This window comes from Phaethon lepturus, unplaced genomic scaffold, assembly GCF_000687285.1.
Source record: "Phaethon lepturus isolate BGI_N335 unplaced genomic scaffold, ASM68728v1 scaffold15433, whole genome shotgun sequence".
NCBI classification, from domain to species: Eukaryota; Metazoa; Chordata; class Aves; order Phaethontiformes; family Phaethontidae; genus Phaethon; species Phaethon lepturus.
In genome coordinates, this window is record NW_010527121.1 from 26231 (window position 1) to 40611 (window position 14381).

The 14381-nt window shown below is 49.8% G+C and overlaps 1 protein-coding gene across 1 annotated transcript in view; it reads left to right on the plus strand.

Annotated features, from left to right (window-relative positions):
- The window catches only part of LOC104617861 (disheveled-associated activator of morphogenesis 1), a gene marked incomplete at its 3' end in the record, with an annotated part of 54916 nt that overhangs the window by 21584 nt on the left and 18951 nt on the right, over positions 1-14381 (plus strand). The window contains exon 3 of the mRNA XM_010283293.1: positions 11797-11886. Within this exon, the coding sequence (XP_010281595.1) occupies positions 11797-11886 (90 nt within the window). The remainder of the gene's footprint in view (positions 1-11796; positions 11887-14381) is intronic.

Here is a 14381-nt window from a genome sequence, read left to right on the forward strand (position 1 = left end):
GTGCTCCTGCGCAAGCAGCTGCAACCTCCTGGCTCCCCAAAAAAACCATCAGGCAGATCTCGACTTAAGCCAGCGCTGGGCGGGGGGGAGGGGGAAGCCAAACTCTGCCCCGCGGATGCGAAAGTACAGATTCCCATTTGGGGGGAGTGAAGATGCAAATCCCGCCCCCCATTACAACAGCTCCTTCTTGCTCTCAGTAACCTGTTGGTGTCGGATATTAAATTTCAGCATTAGTTAAACGGTTTGGACAGTGTCCCACTGTTTCTGTATAAACCCACTGTGTAACGTTTGGAAGAGAGACAGAGAAAGCACTCAGAGGCACTGGGCTGATTTTTACGCCTGCAGGAGCCTGATGCCACCCGGCCCGTCACGCTCAACTGTCCAGGGTGGGATGGCTTGTGCCCACTCAGGGGGACTAGGGCTCCCTCCAAAGTCCTCGGCTGTCTCGGTCAATTAGGTTGAGGGAAGTCAAAGGGGCTGGGGGGGTATGGAGGCTTTGCCAGCTCTGGTTGGTCCTTGGCCAGCTCTTCTCTTGCAGCTCAGTAGTGACTTTTCTGCCCCATTTGTTCCTATTAGGGACTCAGGGTAGCAGGGGTGGAAGATTTTAGGCCAGGGATGGGTGTTGTTTTTGGGGACGTTGCAGCAGTGGGTTTGGTCACCAGGATAGACAATCCTCCCACAGAGACCAACAATCCTCCAGGGTCCCTGCTCCACAGATCCCAGCCTGCTGCATACATCAAAGGGCAAAACCTCTTTCTTTTTGGAGCCATCTCACAAAATATTCTCTGGGCTTCAGGTGTTTTTAAGTGTGCCTGTTCGTCTGAGTTGGGAAACATCTGTTAGCAGGAGAAATCAGTGATTAGCCCGTGCCAGCGGCAGAGAACCAGGGCCTGAGCTTCAGAGGGACTTGGAGCAGCTGACTCCAAGGTCAGCTAAAGGCTCAATCTGCTCTTTTGGTGTGTGTTTCCTGGCCTGCTGTGTGTTACATGGACACTTGGATTTTAACTAGAATAGTTAACTATAATAGTTAAATAGTTGGGGTTTTAGTCTGTGGCTGTGCAAGTGTTTCTCAGGAGGAACAGTAGGGAAACAGGGAATGGTGTTTTTTTTTGCCTGGGCACAAACAGGAGCAAGAAAGTAAGTAAATGCCCCATGTCCATCCTGCGCTGCAGGGACGATGCGTCCTGTCCCAGCCATCAGTACGCAACAGGCGATGGCTTTTCCCTGGCTCAGGGCAGGTGCAGATGTTGTTGATGTGGTCAATGACTTATCACTGCTTCCTCCCGGAGGGACCTTTTCCGTTTCCCTTCCTTTCCCCCGGCCTGGCCTGAATGGGTTTTCGTCAGGGTATTGTTGGGATGTCGCTCAAGCGGGCACTGGCCCCGTCTGAAAGGCTTTTCTTTGTCCGCTGTCCTGCCGGGGCTCCGGCCAGGCTCAGCCACCCAGGGAGGAGCAGGTGCTGGCGGTGAGGTGCGAACAAAAGCAGGGTATTTCAGCAAGATTTACTGATTTGTAGCTCTCATGGCTGGGACAAGGCTTTCTGATGTCGTGCAGCTCTCCTTGCATCGACACCAGTGTGTCCCGCCTGCTCGGGTTGGTGGTGTTTGCTCCTTGGGGCTTGTGCAGCAGTGTGGTACCTGCCAGGCAACTTCCATTGGATTTAAGGAGTTTCAGGAGCCATTGGTCCTCCTGTAGGACACATCAGGAGGATCACTGTGCCGTGGGGCTCCTCAGCCCTGGCGAGGGGTAATATCTGGGGCTGCAGGAGCTGCCTGCAAACCAAGAGAACAAAGCTGTGCCATCTGCCACGGCTTCTTTCAAGAGGCTCCTGCGTTTCCAGGCTAACAATAACGACGTTTCTTCAAAGGCTGAAATCTTGCTTGCACGCTCAGAAAAAGCACTTGCAAAGCTCCACATAATGGTGCCATATGGTAGATCTTGCCGTAACAATCCTCTCTTTTTTCTGCCAGCAACTAGACTTTCCACCAGATGGGTAAATGACTGATGTCCTTTATATCTGCTTAACACTCCTTGTCACTCTGAGGTTTGTAATGAAACGCTCTGTGTGTGGTGGTGTGCATCGGTCCCGTGGGATGTGCGCCAGGCGGGGGGTGGAGGCATGGGGGGATTGAATGGCTTGCTCTGGAGAGGGCAGCGGGAGCCCCGGCACGACCCAGGACCCCTCGCTGGCTCTCCTCCCGGTGGGGCGGATCGCAGCGGCCTCTCTGTCCCAGCAGTATGAGAGCGATGCTCCGGCGGCTCCTTAGGCTGCCTGGGTGCTTGGAGGAGCTGCCGGGTCCAGCGTGGCTTTGCTGCCCCTGGAGCATGAGGTACTGCCTCTCCCTGGTCCTGCACCTCGCTCCCAGCCTGCATCCCCGCCGGTGGAGGGAAGGGCTCAGAGGAGATGCTATCCCAGCCACCTCTCGCGGCTTGTCCTCCCAAATACTTGGGCTTTGAGGAAATTCCAGCTGCTGGTCCTAGTGGGGCTTCTCAGACTTTTCAGCTCCAGCTTGCCTTTAGCAATATAAGAGAAATTAAGAGCAGCCTCTGTCTAGCCCTGCAGCCTGCCTGTAATGTGCAGCAGCCCATTTTTAGCCTATGAAACCAGAGCAGGTAACCTTCCCCAGGTCCCTCTGCCTGGAGTCTAGCAGCCAAAGAGGTTTTGGAGACCTGGGGAGGCGATGCTGGGAGACAGCTGGCTCTGCAGTGTCCCCAGTCCGCCGGGCCCGGGGCGGGTGCAGACCCTTGCCCGCTGACGTTGTGCAGTGTTAGTGACTGCCTTCACTGGGACCTGCTGGCGGGGAGATATTCACACACTGTCTCCGAAATGTTGGTCTTTATGCCTTCCTCTCCCACAACGTGGAAGGCTGCTCTATCCCTCCTTGCTGCTTGATGAAGTAGTGGAAATTCAGGAGCCTGGGGAACAAAAAAAAAAAAGGTCTTTGGCAGCTTACAAGATTTATCACAGTATTTGTTTTTGCTGTACTTGGGGCAACTAATGCATTTCGTCAGAGCCGCTCTTTGGATGCTCTCTGTTAGCAAATAGCATCTCCCGTTACAGAGATTAATTCTGCGTCACCTTTGAAATGCTTCATGGCGGGCGTCGTGGTGTGGGGTGCTTGGGTAAGGTGCTTCATGCATAACTGTCCTGCAGAGCCGTGCCTTCCCACCCTTCAGCATGCCAGGATGATTGCTGTTTTAAATGCTGCTGGAACAGTGAGCAGAGGACACCCCCAGTGCAAGGAGGAGGTGGTGGTGCGGTCAGGGTGAGCGCTGTGACGTGTTAGTAGCAGCGCCAGGTTGGGAACTCATGGCTAGCAATATCCAGTTTTACTTAGGAACTTAAGTAATGTGCTTTCCCCCCGGTTTCTAATCCAATAAGGAGAAAGTATGAGGTTGTGGGCCTTGCAAAACACCACGGCTTTTAAGTAACAGCTGAGGGATCAGCTGCAAAGCCAAGCTTTGCATTTCATGCTTGCAGGTCAGCTGTCATTTTTTGCTGCCTGGTCTTTGCAGCATTAAGGACTTTGGGATTTTGGGAATCACTGAATGGTGGCCAAACCAATTTTCCCCTATATCTGCAAAGAAAAGCGTGCAGTTGGTACCCAGAAAAAAATAAGATTGCAGTAGCCCTTGTATCCTGGGCAAAACACCCCTTTCTGCAGAGTCTCTCCAGGGCCAGACACTCAGCGCTGACCCTGTTCCACCACTGTCTCCCAAGACCAAGCTCCCTCAAGCTTATGAATCACTTTTAAGGAGGAAGGCCAAATGATTCAGTAATATCTGCTTTTAAATTCACTCTTCAGTGCACCATGTGCCACTTTGACCAGGCTGCCCAGGTTCTGCCCATTAGATGCGAACAGCCTGGACCTGCCACGCTCTCGTCCCAGACCACCACTCATGGCACTTGTTTTTGGCACCTCATGGCATTACACCCTCATAGAGACTTCTTAAATGTGTGTTTTGATAGGTAAGGGTTTGATACAGAAGTCGCACACACGAGGAAATAAGGATTTTCTGCCAACACTGTTCCATGAACCGAAATGAAGTAATCCACTGAGGAACGCTGTATTTCAGCTGAAGCATTCGTGTAATTGCAATACGTGTTACAGCTACAAACCAGCGTGGGGACTTGCCCAAAAACCATGCTGTTCCCGACCCGTAATTTTACAAAGGAGCCATGTTATGGCACAATGTAAACCCCAGCTGAAGGCAGAGAGCACATAAGAAACCCCTTTGTTTCCAGGGGAAGTACAGCTGAAGTGGAAAAATTATATGGTCTACCTGCTAAATGCTTTCCACTTTGCACTTCATAAAAAAGGAGCCCACATCCCTGGGAGGTGCCTGGGCAGCTCATTGTAATGCATTGGTGACCTTAATTGGGGCATTTGGGTTTTTGGCTTGCACCTGCTCCAAGTGTTTCTGGCACAGATCACTACAGAGGGTACCGGCCTCATAGCATGGGGCATCTGCTCCAGCCATGGTCTTCTCCTTCCTGATTGCTTGGTGGTTGGGTGTTGTTTTTGGAGTTACAGGCAGGACACGGGTTGTGCTTCATCACCAACCTCATCAGGAAGCGTTCCTGGCAGAATAGTCTGTGCCTGCCTTGTATCCGTTTGCAGAGGCAAATGAAAGCCGTTTGTACTGCTGTAGTATCTGTCTCCGGCAGAGTCTGGGCGTTCCTCGGCGTGCGAGCATCAACAAGGTTGGCTTTTGGCATCCGAGGCTTTCTGCAGCCCCGCAGGCAGGATCCTGCCTGATCGCCCGGTGTTCCTAGTTCCCATGAACTCTGGTGTTCAAATCTATGCTGTTATTTACAGGGATCAGTTCCCCTTTCCCAACAACACCTAACATCCCATCGGATGCCTGCGTGTGCTAGGCATATTGCTGGATGTCAAACCTCGGTCAGAAATTGCCTCCTGGCAGGGTGTCTCTGCTTTGCACCTGCTCAAGTTCTTGAAAAGGACCTCAGGATGCCAGGTGTGACCATAGGTTGTGGGGAAATGAGGACCACTTGTGCTCCCCACGCCAGAAGTATGCAAGGAGCCCACTTCCTAAGTTGCCATCAGCATTAGGCTGTAGCTGTCTCCGGCTCCCCTTAGCCACATCCTTTGGGTCCCGCACACAGAGGAATAAATCTTGGGAAGCTTTCAAGATCAAGTTGGGATGGGGCTTTGCAGCCACTAATTCACATCTAGCCCCTTTTCAATGCCCTTCCTAGGGCCTTACCTGGGGAAACCTTGGAGCAGTTTAACCCCAGACCAACCATGCACAGCTTTCCGGAGTGAGCATCTGCACTGGGCAGGGGACATCTGAAGCCACCGTTGACCCATTGGTTTGACTTCCAACTTCAGTAGCTCGCAGGGATACCAGCAGCCAAGGTGGCATCTAAAAACTGATTGGAAAGGGAGCTGCTTCTGTGGGTCCATAAATAGGTGGGAAATCCATGTCCGAAACCTTCTTCTTATTTATTTGCCAGCTCTGTGCTTTATTATAGTACAAGGTGCACCCACCAAAAGGCAGTCATGCCCAGCTATGGTTGACTTGAATTTAATCCGTTTTAGCGATCACAGCAGTAAATAATGGGCTGATACATCTTATTTTTTTGTTTTCAGGGTTTATGTACAATTGCATGGAAAAAGCACGCTGGTGATCCACCTGCAGGGCTTCTAGATCTGAGAGTGCTTTGGGGTAAAACTGCGTAGATCAATAACTCAGGCTGGAGAAGTACCCTGTGTTAATTAAAATGAGAGAAAGGTTTTCCAGATGATGTCAGTGAAAAGGTCACAGAAGGCCAAGCTCAATAAGTTAAAAAAAACGTATATATGTGGTTATAGATACATATTACAAGAAGAAAGATTGAGAAACCTAAGTAGATACCTCTCTTTTAAAAGACATTAGTATTGGAATATGAACATCTTTAAAACCTTTAGCCTATTAAAATAATTAATTAAATGAAATATTAAAGCAGTATGTGCTGTCTGCTTCAGTTAGATGTTTGAACTGATGGGAACATGAACCAGCTGCAGCTAGAGTTTAGTGAGGAGCTAAATCAGCTATTGATGGCCATAATCCTTCCTGCAGAAGAAGAAAGGAATGCGTATTTTGTTTACGTCTGTCCAACGCGTTCAGGTCCGTAACTGAAACCTGCAGAGCCAGGGTGGGCTGGGCTCTCTCCTCTTCCAGTCTGGGACTAAAAATTCAATGTGGGAAGAGGTTGACTAGATGTAAGCACTTCAAAGTGCTTTCACATTATTCCTTGTTGCTGCTGCTAATTCCCTTGCTGTGAGCAATTTCCTTTATTAAAAAGATTCATTACATGATAAAGGCAAAAATAATAAAAATCTTCTGTTATATTAATAAATATAAGTAGTTGCATTTTGTTCATGTTCTGTAATTCCAGCTGCAGGTTGTCATGGGTAAACTAAAAATATATAGTGATAATATTGGGTGGGAACAATTTGTCGGCGAGGTTATTTTTAAGTTCTCAGGGTCCTATGGCTGAAAAGACGTGTACTAGGGAGGAGGTATTTTTATTGCTAATACTAAAAATAAAAGACTTCATTCACTACTTTCCTATTTTTAAAAAGCTAAGATAAATCTGCATACGTTGGGAGTTGTAATCACCTAAATAAACGTGGCAGATAGAGGAGCTCCTGCAGGATGCGTTTGAAGGCAGTTAGTTGTTTGCAGTGTAACAGCCACTGAATAATAAGTCTGTTTCTTTAGGAAAATAGCTTAAAAAGAAAATAACGAGCGAAATAAGATCAGTTCTGAGGCAGAGGTTTATCACGTGCCGATGCAGATAGCAGGCAGGGCTGGCAGCCGCAGGCAGCTGCCCAGCTGACCGTGTGGGCAGCGCCTTCGCCCGTGGAAGATTAGATGAGGTCCGGGGGAAAAATGCTGATCGCCGTTTCCCTTGACACCACAGCGTTCTGGGATAAATCAAACTCATGAACTTGGAGGAGAATGCCTGGACGAGAGTGAAAAAGCGATATGACCCCTGAGAAAGGAAGCTGATGCAGACTTCAACAGGCCTTTTTTTTTTTTTTTTTTAATTCCCATGCCGTACCAGTTAATGCCAAATGTTGCCAAAAAGTTCCCACTTGTTTCTTTCTTTCTATGTTTTTCTGGATCTCTCATGCTTTACTTGAGGATGCAGATCTTGGCTTTACGTGCTGTAGCCTCACTGGTGTCCTTACAGAAGTTTCTAAACTCTGTGCATCCATCTGTCAGGACTAAATCCACTTGCTCTTTATTATGTTGGTCACATACTGATCTCTGTGTGTGTGCGTGTGTATATTTAGATATATATGCACACATATGTATGTGTGTATAAACCCAGAACAAGCCAGCAAATTTTAATTAATTTTTATTTCAGTTCTGGCAGTGGATGACCTCCTTATTTTCCCTGTCTCCTCCATGTATTACGGTTACACAATTTATCAGCCAGAAAGATGCATTAGACTTAAAAGTTTTTTCCTTCAACCTCTGAAGATATTTTGGGGTGCAGATCTCTGCACAGGGAATTATCCCTTACTTAATCTCTACTCCTCAGCTGCTTCTTGCATAACGTTTGGTGGCCCGTGGGACCTGTGGGCTGTAGGGGAAGAACCCATGGTGGTCGTGCTGGGGCGTTGCGGCCGTGGCTGGGCAGCGCTTGTGCTCGTCCAGGTCCAAGAGCCCATCCTGGAGGTTGTTTCTGAAGTCAAGATATTTGCAGCATCCTGCTGGCATCCTGCTGCTGCCCCCATTAAAGCCTGTGTCTCAGCCCGTGGAGGATGCTCATTAAAACATCCACCATGGGGTGGGTGAAGTGGTAGAGGCAGGTGCTTGCACCGAGGAGTGTACTGTGAGGCTGGGGCTGGACTTGATGTCCTTTCCGCTGGCAGGGTTAAACGTTCCTTCCAGCAGCAGTACCTCGCTTTTCTTGCTTGATCTGACTTTGCCTTCAGGAGGTGGTTGGAGACTATGGCAGCTGAAGACCAGAGAGGTCGTGGAGTCTCCCTCCTTGAATATATTTAAAAGCCATCTAGATATGGTCCTGGGCAATGGCTCTAGGTGGCCCTGCTTGATCAGGAGGTTGGACCAAAGGACCTCCGGTGGCTGGGGCTACCACCCTATTGCCAGCTTGGCGAGGTACGGACCATAGGAACATCTCCCCCTGAGTACCGCTGAGTGTCCTCCAAGGGAAAGCTATAGATCACTTGGATGAAAACTTGGATGAAAACTTGTTTGGCCCATGGGATTGTGCTCACAGTGTGCTGAGCTGAGCCATGTGTTTCTAAGGTAGCTTTAGGACAACGGTGTGCGATTGCCTTCACTCGAGCTTATGCCGTGCTCAGAGAAAGGGAGGGGTTTGCTTGGCTTGAACAGAAAGCCATCAGCAAAGCAAGCCGCACAGAAGTATTTTACCTCCTAGAAATAGCAAATACATGCTGAAAATCAAATCTCCCCTATGAGTGTTTTTTTTGTAAATCATATTCAAATGAAGATTTAATGTGGAAACATGTTTCCTGATCTAAAGGTGAATAGTTTAACTGTACGGGATAAATATTTAAGAGTAGCATATCTCTTTCCAGTAAAAACACTCCGGGGAGAGACTTCCTTTTGGTAGCAAAATGAGGCTGTTATTTTATGTGCCTTTGACCCAATTAAAAAAAAATATTTAAAATAGCAAAGTTGGCATATCCTGCCGTGGGAGGTAGCCTGGTGGAAGGGGCAGAGCTGCGAAAGGTGAGGCTGGAGGGAGGGGTGAGAAGGCTGTGGGGGTGATGGACACTGACCCACCGGCTATCGTCGCACTCTTCAACAGCCACCAGCATCGCACACTGGAGCGGGAGTGCCCGGCTTGGAAACGGCCTATAAAATTAATTGCCAGTTAGAATCACCTAATTATCAAGCTCGTGATTATTAATTGAAGGCGCATATGGGTTTGAGGTTGTGCAGGGCTTCTCTGCCACATTACGACTCCACTGTGCAATTGCAAAAGGCTTTGTCGGAGCGGCATTTGTACGGTGGTCTGTGAGCCACCAGGACATGGCTGATGGTCCTGTCCTCCGCTGATCTTTTGGAGTTCGAGGGGCAGTTTATGAGCAGCCTGCTTGGGGCCATGGAGTATTGAGATACCCATTGGTGAGTGTAAGCAAAGGGCTGGAGGTGGGTGCAGGGATCCCTGTGCACAGAAAAGCAGCAAAGACCTGACTCTTCGCAGTTAAGTCGCTGGTACAGCTCAGAATAACAGTCGTTAGTCACTGTTTGGTTTTGAGGATTTTCATATTCACTGGGTGCCACATAGTATTTATTTAAACGCCACTCCTGCATTTAAATCCTCATCCTGCAAGATACCATTAGGGAGGTGCTGATGAGGGATGCAGGGCTGTGATGACTGAACATGTTAGAGCCAGGGCATAATGCAACTTGCTGTGTGGGGCTCAGAAGCATTTCTGCACCTTTTTTGGATGTGTTTGCATGTTGTCGTGCACCAGCACCTAATATGTTCTTCTGCTTTATCCCTTCTTGCTCCCACGTAGGCTTTGGCTCAGTTTAGATTTTTTTTCTTGGCTAACAAATCTTTGCGTTTGCACAAGTTGTATTTTTAGGGTATGGGTATTTTGAAAGTTTCGATAAATGTTTTTCTAAGAACCTAGGTACAGATGTGCGTGGCTGATGCTTTTCATGCCTGAATCCCAGATTCACGTGGCAGGGAAGCGGGGCTGCAGTGGAAGCACTTTCCTGCACTCACTCAAACCCTCACTGCAGAGGTAAATATTTACCAGGAGACCCTCGTCCTCTCCCACACACCCAAATGCCCTTTTCCAACAAGCTGAATGTCAGCCAGATCCCTGTTGGCTGCCTTGAGGCCAGCCAAACTGGGGCTGAAGCAGAGCTTGGGTGTCTGACTGGCTCATAGCCTGAAGAGAACATGGTGAAGGACATCGAGTGCGATTTCTGTTTTGAGGCATGGAAGGGTGATGAGGCTTGCCCAAGGCTAGGAAGGAGATCAGTTGCTGTGTGGGAATCCCTGACTTCCCAAACTGTAAGGACGTGGGGAGGTTTGAAAGCAGCGCTCGTTGGAGGAGTTGCTAAGCCAGCCTCCTCCCTGGGCATAAGTGGAGGAGAGGTGTCTCAGACTGGGCTCGGGCTCTCCCAGTCCTCACTTTTTTCCAAGCCTCTGTTGCAACAGCACATTTATTTCTGTTGTAAGGGTGACTTGCAAGTCTGCTTCCAGAGCTCCACCAATGTCAGCTCTGTGCAGCATGGTGGTTTGAAGAGTCAGTCGATATCGGGGGGGGAAAGTCAAGGAAGAGGCAAAGCTCCTCCATGCGTACGTAATGGAAAAAGCTCCAAGACACCTTTCCTGTCGAGGAGTAATTTCATCAGGAGGTGAAATTAATACCTGAAGTGGATGTATAAGCCTCTTTGAGATGCTCGGGACTGCCAGCAGCCCTCCGTCGCTGCGTGTTGCACAGGAGGGCCCTTGGGTTTGGGTTACAAGATAGCTGAAGGCTCCCTTCCTTGGCTACTGGGTGCAATATGAGCTTTAATTAGATCAGCTGAATTTCTTCGTGGTCTGTGGGCTTGCTGATGCAGGGACCCGTCTTTCCCCATAGGCATCTTGCTCAGCCTTCACCAAATGGGGCTTTTACCTTTGATTGGGGTACCAGGGGCTACCAGCCTTACTTGGTAAGTGTTACTGTTCAGGCAGGGAAACTTTAATGGGTTTCTTTTTTTTCTTTTTTTTTTTTTTTAGTTGCTGGAATTAAGCGTGCAATTTTTAAATGGAGTTCTTTTTCATTAAATCCACTGGCTGGGTGGGATGGGTTGGCTGGAGGCCACAGCAGGGTTCTCCTGTGACCTTCTACAGTGTCTCCAGTGCTCCCATCACTGCGCCAACACCCCTCCAGCATGAGGATTGTCATCAGCGGTGGTGATTTTAAGAGACATCCATGGTTGTAAGATCAATGCTGGCTTTAGTAACAAGCCTCCCAGCCCTGCCTGAATGTTTTATTTAGTTAGTTCTCTGATAAAAGCTTTGACCTACATCTAGCACCAAGAAGCAACAAGGCTTTGATAATACTCGGGCATTCTGGCGGAGGGCATGCAGCTAACTGAGCCTCCTTCAAAATGAAATCAGATCATCTAATAAAGCTTTCAGTCAGTAAACAGCTTTATCTCTCCAGTTTTGATGGAGAGGATGTACTTCTTTATGAACTGTAGATATTAGGGAGAGCGCTTTGTATTTTTAGTTATAGGAAAATAAATCAAAAGCCAAAAAAACCCCCCAATTTTTGGTGATATGAGGGTGTCAGTGATGGAAATGGGCTGGACCACTCAGGGTGCTCAGTGAAGCAGTTATCTGTGGTGGTAAAAAAGACGGGTCCTGTTTGAATTCTTTGCTGTGCATCTCTTAGATGCAGTCTGTCATGTGAAGCTCTCAGTCCTCTGTGTGAGGCTGTCTTGCGGGCAGCTGTAACAGCTTCACGGATGTCCTTTCTAAAACGCTTGCTGCCTTTAAAAGCAGTGAAGGCGATGTCTGGGAGGAACGAGGTAGAGAGGTTTCAGCCCCATCCTCCCAGCAGCCAGCTGTAGCCCAGGAGTCAGGGGAAGGTCAGCATGCGAATTAGCATGGTTGCCCTGACAAATAAATAGTCACGGGGCGATGCTGCGGGACCGCTGCTGCACTGCAGTGTGGCCCCACATTGATTTATGCCTCTTATTGGGGGTTTGCGCTGTGCCATCACCCATTTGTGTACTCACGTTGCATGTTTTGTGGGTTTTTATTCCCCTTTCCAGGATGAACTTGACCTCACGGACAAGCACAGAGAGGCCATGTTCGCGCTGCCGGCGGAGAAGAAGTGGCAGATCTACTGCAGCAAGAAGAAAGTAAGAGACCCGTCTGCACTGTGGTCAGGGGCTGCACCCCTTCCCCCCTGTGGAGGGTTGGGAGGGGGGGACACAGCTCTGTCGTGGGATGCCGAGTGGTTTTGGGGATGTCACAGAAATGCATCAGTTCCCTGGGGTGGCCTTGGGGAAGCGAGGGTGACCAGTGAGGTCTTCAGACTCGAAAATGCACAGCCCTTCCTCCCAAGCCCACTCAGGCTGGAGAGGCATCTCCGTGCCCCACACAGGTGTCCCCCACTCCATGCTCATCCATGCCAGCACAAGTGGGGCCACGTGGAGCTCCATGGCCACAGAGGCTGGCATTGGGGCGGTTGGGGGCTGCTCTGGTCACTGTCACTCATGGCCCTGCTCTTCTCTGCTGATGCCCCAGGGTCTGATTACAACCTGCCCAAAAACCTCCCCTTGCCCCGGCGTTCCGGTTTGCTACCATGAAACCAGGTTGGGTGTCGTTTTTTTTCTCCCACCGGCTTTTCCTGGAGGACGGCACAAATGGAAAGTGCCGCTGGGGAAGCCATGCCCCCGCAGGGTGGCCTGCAAGAGCTTTAGCCCAGCGGTACGGAGGTTGCTCTTGGGGTGAAGCTGTGTCACCCCTGGGGTGATGAAGGGCTTTAGGTTCACGGGTGTAACGGAGATACCGCTGATAAGAGACGAGGGTTGACGTGAGTCGCTGATCTGTCTGCTGAGCTCCCGGCGTGATGTGTCCTCTCTGCAGTGCTGCCCTCGTGGCCAGGTTTCTCAAGCTGAGAACAGGCACGGACATCTTCCCAACGGCGAGATACGCTGATGCTTGCTTTTGCTCCTGGGGGCATGCAGCCCAAGCGACGCGGGGTACCATGGGCTGGCAGCCTGAAAAGTGGCCAAAATCACTCTTTTTTTCCCCAGTAAACTGAAGATTTTTGCCCCTGTATGTTGGCACAGGAGTTACTCCCAGCTCTCTGTGCTGGGACTCATTTTCCTTCCCAGCCTTGGCCAAAGCAGAGAACCTACAGGATGTACTGCTGTGGGGAGAAATGGGGCAAAAGTCCTCAACCTCGCAAGCAGGTGGAAGGACACAAAGGCCTGCGAGGGAAAATGCCCCAGCTGGGGGCATGGACCTGTTGGAGAGGGTCCAGAGTAGGACCACAAAAATACTCAGAGGCATGGAACAGCTCTGCTGTGAGGACAGGCTGAGAGAGTTGGGGTTGTTCAGCCTGGAGAAGAGAAGGCTCCGGGGAGACCTTCTTGCAGCCTGACAGGACTTAAAGGGGGCTTATAAGAAAGATGGGAAGAGACTTTTTAGCAGGGCCTGTAGCAATAGGACAAGGGGTAATGGTTTTAAACTAAAAGAGGGTAGGTTTAGACTAAATCTAGGGAAGAAATTTTTCACAATGAGGGTGGTGAAACCCTGGCCCAGGTTGCCCAGAGAGGTGGTAGATGCCCCATCCTTGGAAACATTCCAGGTCAGGCTGGACGGGGCTCTGAGCAACCTACTCTAGTCGAAGATGTCCCTGCTCATTGCGGGGGGGTTGGACTAGATGGCCTTGAAAGGTCCCTTCCAACCCAAACCACTCTATGATTCTATGAGTCTGTGATTCAGTTCCCAAATTTGCCACTACACCCCCTAACCCTGCTGCACGAGTTGGCTTGGCAGTGCTGGCGGTCGCCCAGCCCCGCTTGAAGGGAGGACCACAAAAATACTCAGAGGCATGGAACAGCTCTGCTGTGAGGACAGGCTGAGAGAGTTGGGGTTGTTCAGCCTGGAGAAGAGAAGGCTCCGGGGAGACCTTCTTGCAGCCTGACAGGACTTAAAGGGGGCTTATAAGAAAGATGGGAAGAGACTTTTTAGCAGGGCCTGTAGCAATAGGACAAGGGGTAATGGTTTTAAACTAAAAGAGGGTAGGTTTAGACTAAATCTAGGGAAGAAATTTTTCACAATGAGGGTGGTGAAACCCTGGCCCAGGTTGCCCAGAGAGGTGGTAGATGCCCCATCCCTGGAAACATTCCAGGTCAGGCTGGACGGGGCTCTGAGCAACCTACTCTAGTCGAAGATGTCCCTGCTCATTGCGGGGGGGTTGGACTAGATGGCCTTGAAAGGTCCCTTCCAACCCAAACCACTCTATGATTCTATGAGTCTGTGATTCAGTTCCCAAATTTGCCACTACACCCCCTAACCCTGCTGCACGAGTTGGCTTGGCAGTGCTGGCGGGCGCCCAGCCCCGCTTGAAGGGCGCTCGCTGCCATTAATGCCTCTTTTCTCCTGCTGTAGCAATGGCACCAGATTTTCCATCCGTGTTTTAGGCCAAGAGCAGGCTTACCTTGCTCATGTAGGATTAAGTTTTAAGCCTCTCATAAATACCCCTGAAATCCCTGTATTATTGTTAGACAGAGGCCTGCCATGCCCAAGATTTAGATCGGAGGGGAGAAGAGATGTTAACAAATTACAGGCACTGGTCTGAATCAACAAGAAAATGGGCAGGAGATGCTTGCTTGTCACTGCC